At 42.7% G+C, this 23870-nt stretch overlaps 4 protein-coding genes across 5 annotated transcripts; 3 read left to right on the top strand and 1 right to left on the bottom strand.

The window, feature by feature from the left end:
* Window positions 1-8319: 8319 nt before the first annotated feature.
* On the top strand, window positions 8320-9319 carry LOC136522823 (uncharacterized). The gene has a single exon (XM_066516625.1). The coding sequence runs from the start codon at window positions 8407-8409 to the stop codon at window positions 9109-9111; it is 705 nt and encodes a 234-aa protein (XP_066372722.1). The 5' UTR covers window positions 8320-8406; the 3' UTR covers window positions 9112-9319.
* Window positions 9320-9712: 393 nt separating this feature from the next.
* On the bottom strand, window positions 9713-13143 carry LOC136523020 (protein CYCLOPS-like). The gene is made up of 11 exons (XM_066516803.1): window positions 12949-13143; window positions 12661-12707; window positions 12235-12383; window positions 12070-12113; window positions 11921-11973; window positions 11197-11834; window positions 10972-11018; window positions 10845-10890; window positions 10564-10612; window positions 10336-10464; window positions 9713-10223 (listed from the first exon to the last, which is right to left on the bottom strand). Exons 1-11 carry the CDS (start codon window positions 13141-13143, stop codon window positions 10103-10105), a joined length of 1518 nt encoding a protein of 505 aa, XP_066372900.1. The 3' UTR covers window positions 9713-10102.
* A 2220-nt stretch (window positions 13144-15363) lies between these two features.
* On the top strand, window positions 15364-18069 carry LOC136522053 (superoxide dismutase [Fe] 1, chloroplastic-like). Of its 2 annotated transcripts, none has more exons than XM_066515842.1 (8): window positions 15364-15561; window positions 16031-16252; window positions 16324-16518; window positions 16599-16770; window positions 16874-16992; window positions 17079-17105; window positions 17197-17220; window positions 17307-18069. In XM_066515842.1, exons 1-8 carry the CDS (start codon window positions 15412-15414, stop codon window positions 17556-17558), a joined length of 1161 nt encoding a protein of 386 aa, XP_066371939.1. In that variant the 5' UTR covers window positions 15364-15411; the 3' UTR covers window positions 17559-18069. The 2 variants fall into 2 exon arrangements, with proteins under 2 accessions (XP_066371939.1, XP_066371937.1); XM_066515840.1 differs by having other exon boundaries at window positions 16025-16252.
* A 1281-nt stretch (window positions 18070-19350) lies between these two features.
* LOC136520771 (acyl-CoA-binding domain-containing protein 1-like) lies at window positions 19351-21580 on the top strand. Its single transcript, XM_066514425.1, has 4 exons — window positions 19351-19519; window positions 20215-20332; window positions 21116-21178; window positions 21270-21580. The coding sequence occupies exons 1-4, from the start codon at window positions 19508-19510 to the stop codon at window positions 21350-21352; spliced, it is 276 nt and encodes a 91-aa protein (XP_066370522.1). The 5' UTR covers window positions 19351-19507; the 3' UTR covers window positions 21353-21580.
* The last annotated feature ends 2290 nt before the right edge of the window (window positions 21581-23870 follow it).

Below are 23870 nucleotides of genomic sequence, written 5' to 3'. Positions count from 1 at the left end.
ATACTCACTCCTCAACATTTTCTTCTAGTTTGTGATCCATAGTAAGCAAAGAAACATCCCCACCCTGAGCATCGAAAATACAAAGAGAATCGCTGAGAGAGGTAATAGTGATAGCTCATCCATTAATTATCACAAATATAGCGGTTGTGCCAGAAGTTTGCCCTAATAAACATAAAAAGGAGACATGAACATTCATGATAGCTTGTAGTACGGTAGTAATTGCAAAACACTGAATGCAGAATCATGCCTTGGCTCTGGAACTCCTTGTCAGTGGATAGGCTCCATGACATCGCACAAAGACATGGTTGAGCAAATTGTTCCTTGTGTATATCACGGTAGCATTGTCAGTATGACCATCAAGCACCTGAAGATGGGAAGCTACAATAGCACTTGGCACCACTCCAGTCTACGCATGGTAATTGTTGCATCATGCATTCCCTAGGCCAGTATAGCAACCGAGCAGCCCTAAGACCTGCAGCGGGGCACACAAACAAACTTTTTGAGAAAGACCTAGTAAACATACATATCCCTAGCAGTATTACCTCTTCCACGAGTTGTACAATGTTCAAACCAGGCAGTCTATGTTACCATAAACACACCAATTTAATATGAAATAAAAGGAGACTGAAAAGTTCCACTAATTCTATTTCGACACCAAATGAGACTGCTATTTTCATTATTCAGAGATGAACCTACACTTAAAGCAACTGTGCCTTGAACTAAATAACTGGAAAATTTAAAGCAGCTGTGCCTTCATGATGAACCTGCACTTCTGAAGCTCTTCAAAAACTAAATCACGAAACTAACGGTTACACATGTAGTAAATTGTTGTTGTCCCCCTCAACCATTTCTTTCATAAAAATTTCATTACCTAAACGATGAACAATCATAACATTACTTTGATGATAAGAGAAAAAATAAAATTGGCAGCTGAACCTCATTTTTAGCACTTTTTTAAAGAAAAAAAGCTGCAAGTCAAGCTCTGCAGTTTATTTGAAAACAATAAGGTCAATTTCTAGGTTTTCACTTTAAATATCCATGACCACATCCCACCAAAGCAGAATGGTCTTGGACACAAATAATTAATACCTTGGAGAAAGTTTGTAAAAAAATTCTACACACATGAACATTTATACATAATCCTTCGCTCCTAGGCCTTAACTAAAAAAGGGCGTACCTAGTGCAGAGAGCTCCCGCTTTGTACGGGTTCTAGGGAATGGTGTCAGTGGTAAGCCCTACCCTCGTCTGTGCAATGCGAGGAGACCGTGACTCAAACCTAGGACCTTTTCGATCACAGGTGGTAAGACTATACCACTTGCACCGGTCTTAACTATACAAAGAAAATTACATGCATTGCACATTCATACATAATGAGTAAAATGCACCTGGGTACTTAAACTATTGGGGCATTACCATCTAGGTACTCGAACTGAAAAAGCTACCACCTAGGTACTTAAACTATAGGGGCATTACCATCTGGGTACTCGAACTAAAAAACCTCCCACTTGGGTACTTAAACTATTGGGCCATTACCATCTGGGTACCGTCGCCGCCACTGCTGAGTGACCAGGAGCGCGGGAAAATGATTTTTGATTCTTTTTCTTTTTCTGAAAATGGATGAATAGTGCTAGAATTTGTTATTTTTGTAAAAAAATAATTAGAGCTCTAAATATTCTAAAATTTTTTGTGTAGCCTCTATATGATGTACTCTACCTAGGAAAAATATGAAACTTGGAAAATGAATAGTTTTTGTATGTTTAAAAATTACCTCTTTTAATTAATAAATGAACTTCCATAAATTTTATAATTAAAATAAATAAATGTCCAAAAAGAGGCGGCCTACCTGTGCTCGCCTGCTCGCTCGCACACAGCTAGGCCGCCTTTTTTGATATTTATTTATTTTAATTATAAAATTTATGGAAATTCATTTATTAATTAAAAGAGGTAATTTTTAAACATACAAAAACTATTCATTTTCCAAGTTTCATATTTTTCCTAGGTAGAGTACATCATAGAGGCTACATAAAAATTTTTAGAATGTTTGGAGCTCTAATTATTTTTTTACAAAAATAACAAATTCTAGTACTATTCATCCATTTTCAGAAAAAGAAAAAGAATCAAAATTCATTTTCCCGCGCTCCTAGTCACTCTGCAGCGGCGGCGACGGTACCCAGATGGTAATGGCCTAATAGTTTAAGTACCCAAGTGGAATGTTTTTTTAGTTCGAGTACCCAGATGGTAATGCCTCCATAGTTTAAGTACCCAGGTGGTAGCTTTTTCAGTTCGAGTACCTAGATGGTAATGCTCCAATAGTTTAAGTACCCAGGGTGCATTTTACTCATACATAATCATACCTCAAAATTAGGAAACAGGGAGGACAGCATCATCATGCAAGGAGAGATTGCACACGACTAGAATCTGAGCAAGTCTTCATAGACTCTTCAGTGGAGTTGATTTGGTCTAATAGCGAGGACATATTCCTGCTCACACCTGCATCCCAAACAAATCAGATGAAATCAAGGATCAACAAACACAAGAAAATAAGAACATCGACAACTCACATCTCCTCAATCTAACAGGAAGTCGGTATGTACCTGAGCCATGCGCACCGGCTCTAGGGCAAGGTTGAGGACGGCATGTGAATTCGAAGGTGATGGTGGCGGGCGATGGCTATGGGCGTCTGATGTAGCCCCTCACGGAGGTCATCCTCGCCGAGCCCCACCAGCAGCGCACGCACCGTCGGCTCTAGGGCGAGGGTGAGGGCGGCGCATGACTACGAAGGCGAGGCGGCCGACGATGGCGATGCTGGAGGGTGGGTTGAGGACGAGGGCAGGGGCAGGGGCAGGGGCAGGGGCGGGTGAGGAGTCCAGCTAGAGGGGGCGGTTGTGAGGGCGGCACACGATTTTGATTTGCAGCGGAGATTGGGGGACCTTCCTTATTTTACAGGCATGAGTGGAAACAACGTGCGGGAGAGATATGTAAAATAAGGAAGGTATCGCACAGGCAGAGAGTTGTCTCAGTTATAGAGCACACACCTTGGCGTGACGCAATCCCAACCCAGCAAGAGATGGCGAAACTCTCGTGTAAACAAAGTAAATTTTAAGCAAGAGATGCATATATGTGAATAACATGAACAACTCATATTAACCAATGCTAAGCTCGATCGTAAATATAGACCAGAGTCATGTTGGTTCGGTCATATGTATTAATTAAACTTTTTTAAGCACATGCACTGTAAAAGAATCTGAGCACTGTAACACGGATTTCCTGATAGTGTGGAACTATTTCCACCGAGTGTCAGGCACTAATAGAAGGCCTATTCTTAGGCATCTCAAAGGCAGCAGGTAGGGAGCCAGGGAAATTAGAAGAATCAACTCATTCTATGTTTCTGTATTAGAATTTCTCATCAGACGCTTAGTCTGCAACAACCCCCTAAAAAAAAGAAAAAACAATGAAAATAGATAGACTGACATGCACAACCGCACTACAACAAAAATCGAAAAAATGCCCTGCCTTGATATCAGCTGCAATGCATCAGAGAGCAATGGATGAACAAAATCGACTTGGTGTCCATGATACCAAATCGGTATTATTATATTATCTTTATATAAGAAGCAGCCAAAAAAAAAACAACCACCATATCCATTGAAGCTCAACAACACAATGCTCACACCGCAAAATAGGAGAGCATGGGCTAGTTAACAAATAGCAATAGAATGATAATTTGTGTACACATACACATATCAAAGAAGTATTACAATCTTATCTTTCTCATGTAACCTTTTTTTAAGTAAAGCGCCATAGACTGAACCATAAGACCATAAATTGAACCATGAGAAAAAGAGCAACAACAAGATAGCAAATGTAGTGAAGCACATAAGGTTTGAACATGATAGTTGATAAAGACATGATTTTGCGGCCTAGTTAACAAAATTCATGATTTTACTGAGATATAAATAAGGCTAAGCATCAAATGCATGTGTATCACACAGAGAACCATGTGTCAAATGCATTAGTACTAAAAATGTGGACTGGTAGAAAAAATGGATATTATTGATAATAAATGCAGGCGACTGTTATAGTACTAAGAACTAATCAGCAATATCAAAATCAAGAGATCCGCCGCCAAGTCTATTGTGGAACCCGTCAAAAGCACAAGACTTCGGGATCCACTTAAGCAGTATGATGCTCCTATTTACCTATAGGCAGCCTGTGCTGATTCCTGCACATAACCATACACGTCAATGAGATAAAAAAAATACATATTAACTTGAGTAATCTAGAACTATAAACTACCCGGTGAGCATAAAGAAGAAACTCTGCTTGTCACTCTGTCTCACCAAACTGAATGCTTGTGCTAGTATCTGAAACTAAATTAGCATTTATTTTTGTTATGTCCTGCAACTAAGTAAGCGATCCTTGTGTCCAATTATTCTCTATACTTAGTCCACAGAGAGTTTGGTCATTTATATTTCCACTGCTATTTCATAGTGGAAGGCATTTGCAGACTCATAAGTGTAACTTTCAGTCCATGTGGACATGAACTGGATAGAGGATAATTTCATCCACCAGCGACCATATAAGAGGACTTAAATCACAGGTTCAGTAGAAAACAAAGGGACAAAAAGGGAGGGGTGCCAGAGTCATGCTAATCGACTGTAGTAAAACCATCACTAATGGACACCTAAAATATTCCAAGGATTGCTGCATCTTTGGATGAAGAACTCTTGAGCACATGACCATGCACCAGAGCACAGGACCTTGCGACGCACCATCCCATTATGACTACGTATGCCAAACGGATAAAAAGCAGGTGCAATGGCATGGAAAAAAAGAGAATGCAAGACAACACCTGAATCATGATATCCATCGGTTTGGCTGGCAAATAAGCAGAGAACAGTGATGCTAGTAAATCTGAACTATAAATTACCCGCTGCTGCATTTGCCAAATGACAAGCATTAATATTATTTTGGTTATACAATGCCTTGTTTGTTCAGCCCGCCTACAACATCAAGCATAGAAAGATACATATGACCAAACAGGACTACAATTACATGACTGCAAGCACAAGGGCTAGGAACATTTAGAGGAAAGAAGATCAAAGCACACAGAATCGTAGGCATGGATCCAGTAAAGGACATTAGGTTCGTAGGCATAATACTTGCATACACTTGCAATTAATCAGATAAGACTTGAATACCAAATGCTCGGGTCCACAAAGGGTGGGCATACAAGTTGGGTTCTCATCATAGGTGAAGGGCCTCATGAAGATCTAGGGAAGTGACCGATGAAGACAGGAACTCTTGGCGTGCGACGGCGGTGGCACGAGGACAAGGAGGTATGAGCAAGAGGCGGTGGTCCTGGGCTCCTGGCGACGGCGGCGTGAGGGAGAGGGTGAGGTCTCACGGTGGCGGCGCTAGACAGCGAGGGCGGATGCTAGAGCCACAGATCGCATGCCATAGAGAATCCGTGATTGGAGGGGGAGATTGCGTGATTGGAGGAGGAGTTTTACGCACGGTGGGAAAAGCGAGCGGAATGAGATCATGCGCGGGCGCCGGGGGAAGCCAGGTTTCTTCTTGTCTTTTTTGCTAGGCACGGGCGGAAGGAGCGTGGGGTGTGGGATTGCAGGAGGCAGGACTATAGGCCCACGTTAAAATATCGCACCAAAAAGTATTCACGTTTTGTTCTTTTTAGAGCCTCTTTGGCAGGGTTCCTGCAGAGGCTTCAGCTCCGGCTCTTGCAGGAGCTGTGCCAAACGCCTATTTTAGAAAGGGCTCCGCATGGAGAGCCGGTCAAGAGGCGGAGCCATTTTTTGCCTGCGTAGGAGAAGCCTAAAAACGAGCTTCGCGCGGCTCCTTGCTGTGGGTTCACATCGTCTAGTGCGAATGAGCCGTTTTGCCAAACATTTTTCAGAACGGCTTTAGCTCCTCCAAAGGAGTTGCTCCTTCAAAGGAGCTAGAGTCGTAGCCATTTTCAGAGGAGCCAGAGCCCTACCAAACAGGCCCTTAGTTGTGGGAGATCTATTTTGCTATGTATCTAGACATATTATTATATCTAGATGCATATCAAAATAGATGTACCAAAAAGTCAAAGTGACTTATAATTTGGAACGGAGGAAGTATCTGATGATACTAATTTGACGTCACAAATTTTAGTGCTATTTTCTATAAATACGGTCAAACTCTTAAAAGTTTGATTACAACAATTCTAAGAATGGATTTATTTAGGAACGGAGGTAGTACTCCCCCGTTCAAAAAGGTTTTACAAACTTAACTACATTTTTTAAAGTTTTACTAATTTTGTTTTGTTAACTATATCAATATTTACGGTTTTAAATATGTTTAATGTAAACATATGTTTTTTGATAGATTTGAAGGTTCTTACTCGGTATCATACATATTAATACTTCTTAATAAAATTTACCAAATAAAGTAAGAATTGTTTTTGTAACGAAGGGGTATGAATGTATGTTGGTACCTTTCTTTTTCATACTATTTTAGGAAAATGACCAGCAATTTTGCTATTCTTCTGTGATTTCACTAAGTATAGAAAAATTTACTATGAAATATAAATGGATATAGTGTATTGTATTGTTGTATCAAAAGGATTTCATTTTTTATGAGATGGCATGTTTCATGTTGAAAGAAAGATTGCGACTTTACTTTTTCCCCCCTTTTCTCATAGGGCAATATCACACCGATTCAAAGAATTATATATGCTTTCACTAATTATATTAAAATCATGGGGTCTAAAAGGTATAGAAAATTGTATTTCTCTTTATGGCAAAGAAATATAATCTTCTCTAAGAGACGAAGAAACTACTTATGTCAGTACTCCTTTAGCATAAAATCATTGTATGAGGCTCAACAGTTTAATCACATTCACATGGTGGTTATTGGTTAATGAGTTCATCGGTCAATAATCTAACTTCAAAGGGGCTGAATATGTAGTAGTTTATAATTTAGATTAGAAACTTCTAATTACACCGCCTTTGGTGGTGGTCAGCCTCTATTAGCTTTTTAATAATTTCATTATAGCCCGGTAGTCGATGAATGCGAGGCGATGGGCTGTGGATTGCAACATTATTAATGTCGGTGTCGATACGAATGATTTGTTTAGGTGCCATGATTACCTTTTATATGCTTTACAGTCAGCAATGTGTCACCTTTTTTGCATTTTTTTTCTCGTACTAGCAAATATGCCCGTGTGTTACAACGGGAGAAAAAACTATTAAACATGTGACAAACAATGATAAAAATGTTATATATTTGTTTAGTTATGTTTTATAATTTTTTATAAAATTTAAAAACTAATTTATTTTATGATGACCATGGCGTTCATAATATAAGTTAATATTTACAATACTATGATAATATATGCTGGTTATAAATACTTTTTAACAAGCATACACCTAAATAAATCTATAACTAAGTTATACATGATCTAATGAGTATGAAAATTTTACTACAGTTCAAGCATACAATAATTAGCTCACCATACAAATTTCACCACAATTGAACCGTAAAAACTGCAGTTATGAATTAATTACAGAAACTCATATATCTAAAGCTACAACAAAAAATTTATACTAAAGCATACCATATTATATGTTCAATGTGTAGATCTACTCATGTAGAGTCCAACAAAATTGGATTTTCTATTTTATTAATTTTCTATGATTTACTATAATTTTTCAAAAATCCAGCCGAAATAAATAAAAAAGAAAAAGACAAAACCGTATTTGAAAACTGCTTATAACCGGTCAGGGAGGTAAAACGAATTGTTTTAAAAGTTTAGAGAGATGGTTTACCTGGTTTTAGAGTTTAGAGAGGAAAAATAGACTTTCACAAAAGTTAAGGGGGGTAACATGGACTTTTTTCAAAAAGAATCAAACAAAATATTAAGGTTGGCCTAGCCTCTCTCAGCACTTGAGGAGGCCACAGATGGGCCATATCTTAGTCAGCCAGCCCACAGGTCGACGATCAGCACGACGAGCGAGTCCACTAGGCCGGTCCAGTAAAACAGCTACGTCAACTCTTAGTCTCCAATCTTCAACTGGGCCGTGTGTTCGTGTGAACTGAAGTGCAGCGGGCCGGTGGGGCCCCGGTGTCAGCGCCGCGAGGGAAGCAGCGGGCTCCCGCCATATTTCCCTCCGATTCACACGACGCGGCGGCGACTTTCCCGCGCCCGGCCGCCCGATCCCCATTTCGATCCACCGAGCCTTTTACCGCCACTTTCTTGGCGCCAAACTCGCCTATCCTCCCCGCCACGCGCCCCCTCCTCCTATAAACTCCCCCCGATTCCTCTCTCCTCCCCCACACTCCGCCGCTTGCTGTTACCGAGATCCAGAGAGGGGCAGATCTACCCGAGAGCGACAGATCCACAACCGAGAGCGATAGATCAGCATGGTGGTGGCGCTCGGACCCGGCCGGTTCTACGGCAGCGGCCTGCCGAGGCCGCGCTTCTTCCCGGGCGACCGCGTCGACCCGCCGGCATCCGTCACGGACCCGCTCCTTGAGTGGGCGCGCGAGGCGCACTGGTCCATGGGTGGCTTCAGCGTGAAGCGCCTCCGCCTGCAGGGCCGCATCGAGGGCTCCATCGACAAGCTCCGCCGCAGCGCGCGCCGCGACGCCAGGGCCAAGGCCAAGGCCACCCGCTCCGCCGGCCACATGCCCGCCTCGCTCGCCGCGCTCGGATCCGACGACGACGCCTCCGAGGACGAGGAGGAGGTGGCGGCGCGGGAGCGGGCCATGAAGCGGGAGCTCGTCGACGACGACGAGGACTCCGATGGGTCCGACGAGTCGCAGGAGGAAGAGGAGGACGAGCCACTCGCGGCCATCGTCACCGCAGCCAAGAAGACGCGCGCGAGGAAGCTCAGCGACGAGTTCGATCGCATCGCCGCGGAGCAGCAGCCGCAGCAGCAGATGGTGGAGAAGAAGCAGAAGGCTGGTGCCGCCACGCCGGCGAGGACGTCGCCGAGGAGGAAGGCTTCTGCACCCGCTGCTGGGGCGCCGGCGTGGGCGTCGCCAAAGAGGAAGGCTGCTGCAAAGGCCGCGGCGCCATCATCGGCGGCTGGGGCAAGGAGTTCCTCGCCGAGGAACAAGCACTGAGCGGAGGTCGTTGTATGTGCTGCTCTAGTTTTTTTATCTGTTCGTTGGCGATCGTGGGGTGCTATTCTTGGAAATGTGATGTGTGGTTGTGTCGCAACTGCTGGATTGGAATGGTGATGAAATGGAATCGTGCTGGATTGGAATGATGATGAAATGGAATCGAGATGATGGTTATATCCAAAATGGAATCGAATTGATGGTTGTTTCTGTATTAATCATTTGAATATGAACATGTTTGTCTTATTTCTCATGTTTGAATCATTAACTATTTAACTGAAACTCTCATGCTTGGTAAATTGGAAATCATTTAGCATCTTTTGTTCTGTCAAAGCTTAGCATCTTTTAATCTGTCGAAGCTTGAAACGAAACTACAGATCATATGTTCAGATGCTCGCATGTAAGTGCTAGTTTGCTACAGTGACAACTATGGCATTTTTTTCCCGCGCCGTGCCATAGCACGTTTTTCATTAAGAGGAGGAAGATGGTTTAAGCATTACACGGTAATCTTGCGATTACCCAGACCCACGCACGCCACGGACCATACAATACTATTGCATTTAGGCACATACATACCATACAATACTGGGATCATGATGAAATGTGGTGGTTTTGTCTCTGAAATATCCCTGAAATGAAAGTTCTTCCTGCTCTTTGTTATATGTGGTGCTGTCTTTGTATACTCAAATCTGAACCAACCTTGAAATAATGTAGTTCCTGTTCTGATACCCAAGAGGCCAAGATGCTGCCACCTTTTTTTGGGCTCCATTTCATGCTGTAATCAATTAAGTCATAGGAAGTAAACTGTAATCTCTGACCCCTTTGCTTGTTGGTATTCGTATACGTTAAACTTGTGATAACAAGGAAAGAATAGTACATTTAGGCCAGCACTTAATTCTTGCTGCCCTGCTGGATTGTGTATGTATTTGTATCTAGGACCATTTCAAGTCTAATTCTATTAGTATATAGAAAAGGGTAAAAAATGATTGGGTGCTCATGTGTTGGGGTCGGAGACAATTCTTTCGATCTCTTCCAGCAGCCGCTCCTTCTCTTCGGTTAAGTCCTCGTTTTGCTTCTGTAGCTCCTCGATCTGCTTGGTCTGCTCTGAATCTTTCCTGAAATCGTGTTTATAAACATTTAATTTAATTAAATAGGTTTACAAAGGTGGCCTGTGATTACTTGACAAGAATTTTCCTTGGAAACTTGTCCTTGCAGCAGTGTACCCACCTGTTCATGAAAGACAGGTTAAGTTTTAGTGATCGGACCTCCTTCTCTAGGGTTTCGCAGCGTTTAAGTACGGCTTGCATGTCAGATGGTATTACTGGTGTGGAACTTCTTTCCTTTGCTTCTGCCATTCTAAACCATAAGAATGTAATGGAACATCACATACTGTATGATAATTATAACTCATTGGTCAAGACCATTTTGTTGAAAGAAGAGAAAACCATCACATACTTGCGTGAGCGCTCAACCCTGCGCTTCTTTGTAGGATCTCCATCATCAGCTGCAGAGTTAACTAATTAGATTGTTTGGTGATTAAGAAGAAACTGCACGGTAGTATATGATATTTAAGCGACTATGCTCATTTGACACAAGTACATACTTACATGACAATTTCATATATTCAAGTTCCCCCAAATATCTTATGAACATGTGTTTAGGGTGAGTGATTATTTCGAGAAATGACCATATACCAATTATTTGGTACCTAAAAATAAGTTATCTGTTGGATATACCTGCTTGTTCCGATGAAATGGATCCCATTCGAGTTAGGGCTGCTTTCTGCAAATGAGAAAAATGATCCATATTAAAATAATTCAACAGAACAAACTTTTGATGCTCAGAAGTATGAGTTGAACTTACCTTTCTCTCATCTTTCAAAGTATCCTTTTGTACCCTCTCTCTGTATTCTGTACATTTTGAACAAATATAAACACAATTTTATTCTCCCATGGCATGATAACAATGACATCGTTATAGGAGAAAAGATCAAGCATTCTCACATCCATGTTGTGACTCATAAGTATTTGTGTCAGGCCAAGTAAAGTTTTGCTAAACTCAAGGATATCTGTATTGATAGAAGTATACCTTTGCCTTTTGATTTGCAGTCGGTTGTTCCATTTGCAGCATTTTTTCTAGTGCTCTCACAAACAGACATCGCTTGCCCTGTGGGAGGTAGCTCATCACACATTTCAAATCCAGCTGAATGAGTGGTCATAGCAGTAGAGGATCCACTGTGCGAAGGCTCTCGAGACGCTGCACTGAACCAAACCTGGTTTGCAGGAGCAACGAAGTTACCATTGTTTGGTTCCATGGGCCTCTCAACCTTGGGAAGCATCAGGGAATCCTCAACTTGGGCAGTTGTCACTATGGGAAAGAAATCTGTTCCTCCAAGAATGTTCTGTTGAAACTGCTGAGTATAGAATCCAAAAGAATTGCCTACTGAGGTGTCTTTGTTAGCATGGCTACCAAGCTTCTTGCGCTCAAGCGTGTCCTTGAGCATGCTCACCACTGAGGTAACAGTATCTTGTGCTGCCATATGTGGATTATCCAGAGGGGATGTTGATGAACTTGAAGGAGATACAAACTTTGGTGTATGAACAGGTGTGTTGCTCATTGGTGTGCTGTTTGTTGTGTTTGTAAAATCTTGTTTTAATTGGTTAGTTGCTTCAATGCTTCCTATAGTTATTGGTGCCAAATTAGTTTGCATTGCAGCATACCTCCTCCTGTAAATATGACCAAGAAAATTGAGTCAAGAACCATATATTTCATGCGGGAAGGTAATAGTGCACATGGAATCAGAAGGTCCTGCCTTAACTCTGACGAACGACTTCTAGTCATTGGTTGAGTGCTGTGGAACCAGGCCTAGAAATGGATAAAATAAGAAAAATTACTGCTTTTTTTTTTACTCATATACAAATTTGTGAATATGGTAGCAACTGGATTGTGAAGATGACTAACTTTTGCTAGAAGTAGGTCACTGGCTTGCATTCCCTTCTCTGCTGCTGCTGCATTTCTGTTATGGCAAAAAAGCAAGATCAATAAAACTTATAATACATAGATCATAAAGTAGAATGTGATTTTATTTTTAAGAAACTGTGGAAGGTGATGTTGGCGTATAAATACAGTACTTGAGTGATTGCTGGTTGTGGTTATTTGGATATTCGACTGAAGGAATTGCTAAGTTCTGTGGAACCAAGTTGTCAGTGAGAAAATTTTGTTGAGCAATGTCATGCTGTTGATTCGGAAGGCCTGCTGCAGCTTCTGATGACAACCTGCATAGTTTTGGACAACACCTTGTGAGGTAGGAGTTGCAGTTAACCAAATCATAGGAGTAGACCTTTCATGCTTTTCCAACCTTTAATTGGGTAATATGCGAACCTTTATATGCTTTCAGTCAGAGCTTTTCTCTTTAGAAAAAAAATGTTTAATACGATCTATTTAGTATCTGAGGCATATGAGTTCAGATAACCTTTTTTTGAGATTAGTTTCAACTAAATTACTGATATTTGTTTTGAGGTGTTCGCTCCACCTAAGTACACAATTTCTTACCTAGATGGCTGTCGAGGGCGATTGTTCACTGAACCAAATCCTGGGATCTGCAAATAAACAGCCATATATTTAGGTGACAGATTCGAAGTAAGAGATCAGCCAACATAGTAAGTGGCACTTTAGCATTCATGTTCATATAGCTTACAAAAGATCCGCTATGTACTTTCTGAAATGATAGAAGAAGTGAGTGATCCCCAGCAAAAGGGACCATATCTTCTGAACCACGAACTATATCATCTTCATACTCAGAGAGAAAAATAAACAACAAGAAAAATTCAGAATTCTTGCCTCTCCATTCATAAGCCAGCTGTTGAACAACTCCTCGCTATCTTCTCTGAGACCTTGCGACATGTTCTTGAACCCCAGCATCTCCATGCTTGGCGCTGCTGCCACTCCCATTGAGTTCTCCATCACTGCCTTGAGGAAGATCTCCTCGCTGGTGTTCCTGAACAAATCAGATAGGCCCCTCCCCTCCATCTCCATGGACCCCTCTCAGCTCAACCTCCCCTCTCCTGGTGCAACAATTGACCAGATTGATAACAGGATTCGCGAAAAGCTGTCTTTAGTAGTATTGCAGTAGTAGGGTCACTAAGGGCAAATCACTTGAAATTCAAGCAACAGAAGCAATGAAACAAATGAGATAATATAAAATAGAATCCCACCTAAAACACCAATTAATCTTATAAAATGGTGCTTGGCAGAAGAGTTCAAGCACAGAAGACATGTACTAGTTGAGTGTGGCACTAGTTGGGACTAAACAAAGTGATGGCAGGTATCTTCCCCTTCATTGGAGGCAAAGATTCCGTTCTCCTCATTTTGTCTCATCAGTGGAAAAATCAGCCTATGAAGAATTTGGCCACTTTCGCGCCAATGAACGAACACGCACACGCGGTCCATATTATGTATATGTATGAACAGAAAAGCAGTACATTGCTTGAATTACACATCTCCTTATGCTGACATCTTCTTAGATGGTCTGAAAAAAATGCAACACAAAGCTTGGACAAATGTTCTGACAGCTGCTCTAGATTTCTCTTTGCTATGTTCTATGTTTACACAGGAACATCAAATGTTTGAACTGTTTGCATCGGTTTTGTTCTATATGCTTCAGAATTCCTAGTTCACGGATTAATCTGTAGCAACTTGGTCCTAACCTCCTAGGTGTTGAAATTGAGAGCATCTATGATATGGGTATTAAGATAATATAATGCAGCAATTGGAGGAAGTGGATGGCCAGTCTAAGTGCCCATAGGTTTACTCGGCATTACAGCGACATCTTTGAATCATACATAATACATACTGACGCAAGGCTCAAAAGCGCCGGTTTGGAGCCTCCTTGACATGAACCTCTCACCAGATCATTTCTTCTATTACTGGTAAGGTAAACTGGCTCCTCTCGTCATGTTTAATTGTTGATATAGTTTTTGTAGCAAAAAAGCTTTCCTTTGGAAGCTTCTGCTGATTCTGACAACGGCTCCTGTTTGAGTTTCTTCTGTAACTGAAACACAGAGCTGAAAATCTCCAAATGCAAATTTTAATTTAAAAATATATGTATTTTTTTTAAAAAATCCTTGACATGCTCCTCTATCTGCAGCAGTGAAAAGACAAATTTACTGGTTTAGGTAACACAGCAAAAACTGTACTCTTCTACCTTTCCTGAATCAACTGAAGGGGCCGGTCTATTGATGAATTCACATGAATCTGCATATGATTTTCACTGACACTGACCTTTGTCTTTCCCATCCAACTTCCATTTACAGAAACAAAAGACTCCATGAGGGTTTGACCAGGACAATCAACCAATGCAAGATCTCCCTCCCTCGACTGTCCGTCCAGATACATCCCTGACTGCTTGTGTACAACAATAAACACCACGGATTAGGTGGTCTGTCAGCATCAGCTACGATCACACAGCAAGTATTCTACACCAAACTGTACTAATCTTGCAGAGACGGAGCAGCATAGCTGTTGTCCATTGCGGCAAGCCGCCGCCGGCGGCACAGGCGCAAGGACGGATTCTGCCGCCGGCACGCAAGCGGACGCGCCATCGGCCCCCGGCGATGGCGACGGCGACTGCGACCGCACCCGTCGTCTGACCTCAGATCAGAGGCCCGCATTTGTTAATCCCACTCATGGCCTCGCCGGAGTGCCAAACTGCAACTTGCTTTCAGATCTTTGACAGTGTCCCTGACCGGTGTCGATGCGAGGAGGAGGAGGGCCGGGCCAGTTCAGGGGTAGTCCGTCACCACTGCGCGTGCCTGCCTCTGCCTGCATTATTCCGGACAAATAAAAAAGATATTCTAGTACGTTTCTACCAAACGCGGTTCATGATTGGGTCTTGATATCATATGAATATTCGAAGGAAGGATCTGGAGATGCTTCTTACAAATCTACAATATATATATACGCAGTGCAGTGCAGGTTTTTGCTGGCTTCACGCATGCTTCAAGAGTCGTTCAGGTTCAGACGTTTAGTTTATGGAAGAAAGCGTAGTTTGGCAACTAAGCCTTCACGCGACGGCTGCACTTCTGGGCCTTGCAAGCGGCCCACGTAGAAACATGCTACGCCTTACAGCATTCACATGGGCTGGATAAAATGTGGGTCACGAATGGGCTGAAAAACTAGAGGCCCAAATCACGGTTCCGTTTCAGCCCACAAGGCCGCGCTTATCCCCTCCGCCTCATCTCGTCTTGCCTCGCTCGCAACCCAAGTCGGAAGGCTTCCCCGTCCGTCCACAAGCGAAGCGCGTCCATGGCGTCCACCGCGCTGGTGGCAGTGGGCGGCGGCATTTCTCTCGGTCTCGTCGCCTCCTCCAGCGTCGCATCCTGCTCCCTGCGCGCCGGCGGCGACTCCCGTCGGCTTGGCCGCCGCCTCGTCCTCCTGCGGAGAAGAGGCGCCGAGGTGAGCGTTTCCCCCCGCCCCTTCTTCCTCCCCTTGCCGTTCATTAGTTGGTAGCTCGAATTGGGAGGTGTCCTTGTCTTTGTTTGGTTATCTGTGCGCTGTTATGAGCTGTATGTAGCCTGTGGTCGGTGATTGGTCCGGTTGATACTGGGAAGGGGTTCTTGTGTTCGTCTGTGCAACAACATTTACTTTATTTTTGTGATTATTTTCTAGTGCAATAACAGGTCATGTTTTGACTTCTTGTTGAACCATTTCCAATACCAAGTAGTAGGTTATCTACAATATCTTTTTCCTTTTTTTTAAAAAAAAAATCTCAGAAGATTACTACCATCTTTCACTGTAAAAATAAAGACCTGCAGCACTATCTTCATGTCAGTTGTACCATTTTTCTTTAGTCAAGGAGGCCTCCCCGATTTGGTTGCAAGGCTGAGTTTGATGTGATAGAGTGAATGCTTTTGATCAGGGACAGAGGACGAGGGGACGGAATTGCCCAAAATTTAATTGCGCCAATGAGGTGGATGTGGTGACCGAGGATGACAGTGTTGATGGTGATGCTACTGACGACGAAGCAGGCCTTGAGGCTGCAGCTGATGACGCCATTGATGCTGATGTTGATACCGAAGATGAACTGGATTCTTCGCTGCCTGAGGATGTTGAGTGGATAAAGCAGCAGCCACTTCCTTATCCTTTGGTACGTACTCAGCGCTGATTTGCTAAGATTAGTAGCGAATGGAATGATAGATACCCAGGATGGTAATGTAGGATGCTCTGGAGCCATACATAAGCAAGGAGACTGTGCAGCAGCACTGGGGAGTTCATCAGCAGATTCACGTGGATCGGCTCAATGGCATGATTGGTGGTAGCGAGTGGGAAGGCATGTCGCTGGGACAGATGATGCTCGCCTCCTTCAACGAGGGCAGGGAGGAGCCCCATCCCCCCTTCTTCCATGCCGCACAGGTACCATTGACCATGGAGTGCGGTGCATCTGTGGTTACTTGTGTATGCTTCAAGTGGCTAATTCTTGACCATGTATTTAGGTATGGAACCATGATTTCTATTGGCAATCCATGAAACCTGGCGGTGGAGGCAAGCCACCAGAACGGCTTTTGAAATTTATTGATAGAGACTTTGGCTCCTATGAGGGTATGATCCGACAATTCATGGATGCTGCACTAACTCAATTTGGTTCTGGATGGGTTTGGCTTTCCTGTAAGTGATGCTGACACCATGCCTCTTACCTTCACTGTTCTAATATGTGTAACTTGCACATGTTGGTCAGATGAACATAAATCTTTTCTGTAACTGCTTGTAGACAAAGGAAGCGGTTTGCCTTATGTGAAATCAAGAAGCCCAATCCCATCGGACAACTATGGTAGGCTGGTCATCTCAAAGACTCCAAATGCCATCAACCCTCTTGTCTGGGGCCACTCTGTGAGTATCAACTCTACAACTTTCTCCCTTATATCACCATGAGTCCATGTATCCACTGGAGTCTCATGAATCTATTTCTTTGGCAGCCACTCCTTGCGATTGATGTTTGGGAGGTACAGTTTTCGCAAATGTATTTTTCCTTTCCTTTCCTTTTTTTCCTAAAAATACATCTTTACTAACAATTCTCTTCACCTGTGGGAACAGCATGCGTACTACCTGGATTACGAGGTTAGATGGAAAATGTTGCTTGAAGTTTGCCAGCAGTTAAATAGTACATTTTCTCTGACATGTTTAGCTTCCATTTCATCTTACAGGATCGAAGGGCTGATTATGTTTCTGCGATTCTAGAGAAGCTTGTGTCGTGGGAAATAGTCGAGTCGAGGCTCAAAAAAGCCGTTGTACGGGCAGTAGAAAGAGATGAGAGTCTCCGCAGAAGAATCCTAAGGAAGCAGCATTTAGCTCAGGCGAATGGACAGAGTAGAGCTAGGCCTCGCACTCGGCAAGGCAGATCGACAGGGAGGCAAGGAGACCAAGAGGTCGCCAGGAGCAGTCCTGTGGAGGCATGACAACACAGCTGGTGAATGAGGTATTGAGGTGTATCAGGCCCCTTGTGTAGCTGAATGGTGCTGCGAAGATGGGGATGGACCTGCAACGCAAATACCAGGGAAAAAGGTGACGAACCTTTTCCTGATGACAGTCTTGATAGCTTGCATGGGCATATTGGTCTGTTGAGGCTGCATTGCATACACCCTCAGGCCTCAGTACTGTGAAGGGGTTGGGATAAGTTTTGATAAGTAGGATTAGGGTAGAGGTAGAAATGTAGAGTAGGCAGAAACGCGCCAGGCGCCCAGAATTCGTTTTGCTTGGTATAATGGTATTCCTTGTGGGATGTGAGTGACAATGGAAGACATGGCTTGTGTGTTCCGACTTCTGAACCATTGGTTGACGAACCAAGGCTGCAGGGTGCAAGAATTATATGGATAAATATAATGTTGTCACTCATCAGTCTTGTTCGTTTTGGATAGGCCCTTTGGATGTTTGAACAGTGACATGTGAGTAGGGAGAATGTACCCATTTGTTAAGGAATCTGCCCAGCTTTGTTTTATTTTCACTTCATTTTTATATATGGCCTATTTTATGCTGTGGGAGTCTCTCTCTGTGCCTGCTGCTCTTGTCCAGTGATATAATACACATAAATAGACCTACCCTACTCATGTACTGAGTGCAAATCAAACAAGCTTCTCGTTAAGCCACGGCGTCGTGAACAAAAAAATGTGAGGCCATGGATAATCTCAGAAGCACCTTTGCATGATCAGTTTTGCAGCAACGCTCACTACCTTTGCTATACCTTGTTGCCCAAGTGGACATTAGGATAATCAGACATCTGTAGTCTAACACGCTATAGCTTCACATTGTTAGGTTAGTTGCTGATTATGATTTCTTCTTCTTCTTCTTCAAAAAAAAATGCTGATCTTGGTAGCGAGGAACGCGGACTAACGTACATTCCACAAAAAGAACCCTTCAACTAATGCTCTTTTGTGGCATCGTTCCTCGTTCAGGACGACTTCTGAAATCCAAGCCTTGGACCACTCAGCGGACCTGGCCTCTCACGGTGGAATTTCTTCTTCCCGTGAATTCAAGTTCTCGACTAATGTAAATGTTGTATAGTCAAACATGTCCATGCGTTGCAACGAAATATATATCCACCGTCTTTGAAACTTATTCTAATATATTTTGAAATTAGACCAAGTAACATGCTTAGACGTGGGTTATTCTAACTCGTATAAGCATGTGCTTTGAGTTTGGATCACGAACCGAACATAAATCAATTAGAACTCTAATCTCTAATTCATCTTGGTCGTCAGTTCGGGTCATGGGACAATAAACCAAATAGGACTCTAAGTAATCTCTAATTCAACACGTATTATTACTCAGTAAAACCGGACATGAATAATGTGAGAGGGTGTGAAAGACGAAAAGAATAGAGGAGAAATTTTCAAATCACACACGGTGGTGAATCTTTTCGCCATATCTTCTTTGTTTTATTTTAGTTCGTAATCTTGTTTATTCTTACTCTGCGATTACATGAAAAAAGAACATAATAAGATAAAAAAGAAATCGGGTGAACCTAATCGGATCCAGAAAGATCTATTATATATTTTGCACGTAATACTCTATTTATTTTTAACGTAAAGATATATTATTTATTTTTAATGGAATCCACCAACGCAACTACGCAGAGGAGTCGTCGCCACACACGAACCAACACGAGGCCCGGATCGCGCCACGTACGGACACGGTCCTGGTACCAGTTGTAAATAAGTCCAAGTGGGAGGCCCTGTTCAGCAAAACCACCTTCCTTCCTCTTGCTGCCTTCACCTCGCCAATCACCATCGCCAGTAGATATAAACAAGAGGCGCGTCCAGCTTGGACCTCCCCGCCCCGTCCCCTCGACTCAATCGACCGCCAAGAACGAGCCGAGGCATCCCGAGAGCAGCGCCGCCGTCTCGTCGCCATGGGTCTGCAGGTACGGATCCTCTATCTAGACTTATTTGTATCTTCCAATTCCAATTCCAAGAAGAGATGTGTTGGGTTGTGGTCGTGGAGCAAAACCTGCAGCGTCCAGAGGTCGATTTGGGACCGCCGGCTTCGCTGGTGAATTAGTTGATGCTTGTGCTGTCAGCTGCTGTGTGGTTGTGATCTTACCGGCCGGTTCAGTTGTTGCTTGGTGGGTGGCAACAAGTTCAGAGTCTGGATTAGGTGGACCGCTGGCGTCGTCGCTGACGGATTCTGTGGTTCAGGTTTCAGAGCCAATGGCACAGTAGGGCCTTGCTGCCTTCGTTAACTAGTACGGTCCAAACCTTTTTTTATTTACCTACTAATAAACTGTTGTGACTATCGTCTGCTTATTATGGCGTGCAAGTTAGCAACACCCCGTAGTTCTGAAATCGTTGCTGCAAACTAGAGTAGCACTGTACTGTCTGTCTGCGACCATGCCGACTGCCGAAGCACGTACAGCACTGTTAGTTTGTTACCACTTGCAAAGCTATCTATGGCAATTGATTGCTGGAAGCTCGGCGGATCAGTTTCTCTCCACTAACCATATTATGCAAGCTACCATAGTGCCGACAGCCCGACACTGCTAGCAAAGCCATCCATGCCCATGCTGATGAAATAGACTGCTTGGTTGGTTAACCTTCTCTGTGATTCTTTCGTTTGCAGGAGGAGTTTGAGGAGCACGCCGAGAAGGCCAAGACATTGCCTGACACGACGACGAACGAGAACAAGCTCATCCTCTACGGGCTGTACAAGCAGGCCACCGTCGGCGATGTCAACACCGGTACGTTTGCGTTTTTGTCTTGTTGATGAATCTCGTACCGCTCGGATGCTACAAGCTTTAATTTCGTCTGCTCTCAAGTTTGTCCTGCAATGCTCATGGTTTTCCGTGGCGAATCAAGACAGAAGAGTATTGATTCTAACGACAGAACAGCACGCTTGTTTGCCTTGTGATGTGCTTGATTTTGCCATGGATTTCATGCTTGTGGGGCGGGCGGGCGTGTGCGCTTTTGGATTCTGGGGCCTCATGTTTTTATGGAACACCTTGTCAGTATAGATGGCGAGGCCAAACAGAATTTCAGATTTCCACTTATGGTGCAGAAAATCAGTTGTCACTTTGGAATTGCAAGGAAAACATTTTGATTTCCTTGAATACAGGAGTAACTAGCATCCCAAGTAACCTTTTGATTAATTGTTAATGTGCAATGCTTCGATTCCTTTCCTTATTATATACACAAGCGAGATATGTTTTCAAAAAAAATAAATATACACAAGCGAGATTCCATATATATATTTACGATTCCATATATAGTTTGCAAGCTGTTGTGCACCTCTCTTTCCCTACAAGCTTCCTCATATACCGGATTCTTCAGATTACCTTTTTCGAAAAGATCAGGTGGTCAGATTTGGGTTAGCCTTTTTTTTCCAATGGAAAAAAGGGTACTACTTCTATGAGTGTTATGAACATCAAAGCACACATCTGTATTCCAAACCTTTCCAAAGCAAGCTGAATTTGCTTTTTGGCTAGTAACAGTTCCATACTGAACATTCCTGTTTTGTCTGTTAGGGCGTCCTGGCATTTTCAGCCTGAAAGAGAGAGCCAAATGGGATGCTTGGAAGGCTGTTGAAGGTTTGTCCAGGCTTGTTCCAAATGTGCAATCTCCCTCTAAACAAACTCCCAACTGACCATTCTGCATCCTTGCAATTTTTTTTCTGAACAGGGAAATCCAAGGATGAAGCAATGACCGACTACATCACCAAAGTGAAGCAGCTGCTGGAGGAGGCCGCCGCATCCACTTCCTAGGCTATTAAGAAAAACCATGATCCATAGTCGCATATATATAGTCATGCTATACGTCGTCAATAAATCTTATCACTGTTATATTTCTGATGGTTTCTGTTGCCATACATGTAACTTTTCCGTCTCCATGGATACTCATCATCGTTTAAGGCTGTAAACTCGTGAAAACAAATTGGATATCTCTGTCAGATTACCATCTCCTGAAAAGTTTGTTGGGCACATGTTCCTGAATCCTGGGCTCCTGGCCATGAATTGCGCAGCTTGTGCTGTGTGCTTCTTATCTACCAGTTGTTGCTTGGTGACAAGTTCAGAGAGACTAGCTCAACAGGTGTTGTACCGCACTGAATTACTTACCAATCTTGTGGTTCAGGTTTCGGAGCCATTTGCAGCAGAATTGGAACATCCTAGCTGTTTTAAATCAGTTATATGCTTAACCTATTTACCGAGACTACATGCCACAGTACAGTATGCTTATGGCGTGCAAGTTAGCAATACTCCTTACCTGAAAGTTGTTGCATCTACTCTACGTGCGTTGCAGATAAAATCTCCATGATTTTCATTAAAAAAAAAGAAAATCTCCATGAATTTTTGTAACCCATTTGCTAATACAGTTACCAGTTTGGAAAGTGATCCATGGGATGAAAGCTTGGATGAACTATTTCTACACTTAGGCCATGTTTTGTAGGATTTGAAGAGTATCTGTGGACCTGTCGATCGACGAGGAAGGCGATGGCGGAGGAAAAGGACGACTGGACGAGTCGCCGGCAGGGTCGTCGACCACGGAGATATTTGTGGTCTGGTGGTGGGCTTTGATGGGCTAATGGACTTTGCAGCGTGTGGCTGTGGCCTGCTAGTTGGGATGACTATAATTTACAAGGGACGTTTTCTTATATATATATAGCTCTGAAACACAGTTCAAATCGGCCACTTGCCCGGTATTTTGTTTTGGATAGCAATGTTCTGGTCCAGTTCCAGCATCTAGCGTGTATCATACTTCAGTTAACTTCAAGCGTGGAACAACATTCATTGCATGCAATTCCTGAAATAGAAAATCAAACAAGTGAACATAATGAAATCAAATGCATTGTAACTTGGTTTATGAACAATCAAACAGCATAACTATAATGTTACACAGGAACCCTACATGTGGAACCCTACATGTACTAGCAGAATGAGTTAAGGTAATGCTGACAAAATCCCTCATAGTATGACTTTACTTCCCCCTACCAAGAAATGAGATTTATCATTTAGGGAATGGGACCGATACCAGGATAGTTCATTTGGGTTAAGTGGATTGTGCAATTTTCTGCAGGCAGATTTATAAAGAGAAATAGGTGGGGTGATAAAGAGCTCCAACATCTCCATTAACGAAAATGCAATAGCTCTGACATGTATTTGTCTAGAAAAACTGCAAGAAAAACCTATGCATGCAATCAGTCCAATTCTAAACATATAACTTTAGACTTGTGAATAAGGCTTAAAAATGGTAGATTAAATGACATCACTGCACTTCATTTGTGACTAGTAGCATAATATCAAGGTGGCAACGAAGTAAAGGGTCAAAAAAAAGTTCTAGGATGGTTTCATTTAGATAGAAGGCTAAAACAACCTACATTTTGGGAACTAAACAGAGTAGTCCGTATAAGAGAAATTAATCTTAACAAAAATTGAAACACAAATGATCCGTTAGCACATATACCAGATGGGTACTGTACCTGGAAAAAAACTGTTCCCAAATTTTGTGGCAGTTAAGAAGTCTTAGGAAAACAATTACATTGCAGCGCCAAAATAAATCAGGTTCTATGATTAAAGCAACAATACATTATGCTCTTATGCAGTACCTGTAACAAAAGTTTGCAAGCATATGACAACCTCATCTTGGCCATATTTTTCCCATTTTTGCACATTGAACAGTATGATGTCTTCAGTTTATGATTGTAGTAGCCTAACAAGCCACATTTTCTGCAAACCTGAAAAATATTCACATTCAGGCCACAGCAATACCCATTGGGGGGAAAAAAGAGTGCTTCATGATACTGGTTGAAATAAGTAATGGCATAAATAACAGAAATTGGCAACTGGCCATTGGGCTAAGTTAGCTCGTTAGCTCCATTATTATAGTACTAGAATATGAATTAGATAACACCTGATACAACAGTTTGTATCTAACACCCACCCGTAGATTTTGCTAGGTGCTGAAGAAAACAAACATTTTGGAGATCGGTTAAATTTTTTTGGGAGACACTGTGCTGCAGTAAGAAAGAAGTGATATACAAATTAGTATACAATTGCATAGATGAGTAGAGTATGGGCACAAGAGGAGGTGATAGTGAAATTTTAATGAAGGTGCGGTGGCGGAGTGCTTTGTGCAGTGCAAGAAAATACAGTTCAGCGAGGCAGAGTCTTTGGCAATGTAGAAAATCGCTTAGAGCCGATTAGCTCATTTTTTAGTGTAAGGCAAGCTAATACATGAGACGTAGCAAGAACACACAAATGAGATATATTAAGGAGATTAAAACAT

Source organism: Miscanthus floridulus, chromosome 18 (assembly GCF_019320115.1).
Source record: "Miscanthus floridulus cultivar M001 chromosome 18, ASM1932011v1, whole genome shotgun sequence".
NCBI classification, from domain to species: domain Eukaryota; kingdom Viridiplantae; phylum Streptophyta; class Magnoliopsida; order Poales; family Poaceae; genus Miscanthus; species Miscanthus floridulus.
Note: the sequence above shows the minus strand (reverse complement) of the source record. Positions and strands in the feature narration are given on the sequence as shown.

Bases quoted from the DNA above. Each gene is read 5' to 3' on its own strand.
- LOC136520771 (XM_066514425.1), top strand. The intron at 20,333-21,115 runs GTACGTTTGCGT...TTTGTCTGTTAG, and splicing joins CGTCGGCGATGTCAACACCG to GGCGTCCTGGCATTTTCAGC. The intron at 21,179-21,269 runs GTTTGTCCAGGC...TTTTCTGAACAG, and splicing joins TGCTTGGAAGGCTGTTGAAG to GGAAATCCAAGGATGAAGCA.
- LOC136522823 (XM_066516625.1), top strand. From the start codon at position 8,407: ATGGTGGTGGCGCTCGGACCCGGCCGGTTCTACGGCAGCGGCCTGCCG.
- LOC136523020 (XM_066516803.1), bottom strand. From the start codon at position 13,143: ATGGAGATGGAGGGGAGGGGCCTATCTGATTTGTTCAGGAACACCAGC. The intron at 12,114-12,234 runs GTATTTATACGC...GAAATGCAGCAG, and splicing joins CCAGCAATCACTCAAGTACT to CAGCAGAGAAGGGAATGCAA. The intron at 11,019-11,196 runs GTATACTTCTAT...CAAAATGTACAG, and splicing joins CTGCAAATCAAAAGGCAAAG to AATACAGAGAGAGGGTACAA.
- LOC136522053 (XM_066515840.1), top strand. From the start codon at position 15,412: ATGGCGTCCACCGCGCTGGTGGCAGTGGGCGGCGGCATTTCTCTCGGT. The intron at 16,253-16,323 runs GTACGTACTCAG...ATGGTAATGTAG, and splicing joins AGCCACTTCCTTATCCTTTG to GATGCTCTGGAGCCATACAT. The intron at 16,519-16,598 runs GTACCATTGACC...CCATGTATTTAG, and splicing joins CCTTCTTCCATGCCGCACAG to GTATGGAACCATGATTTCTA.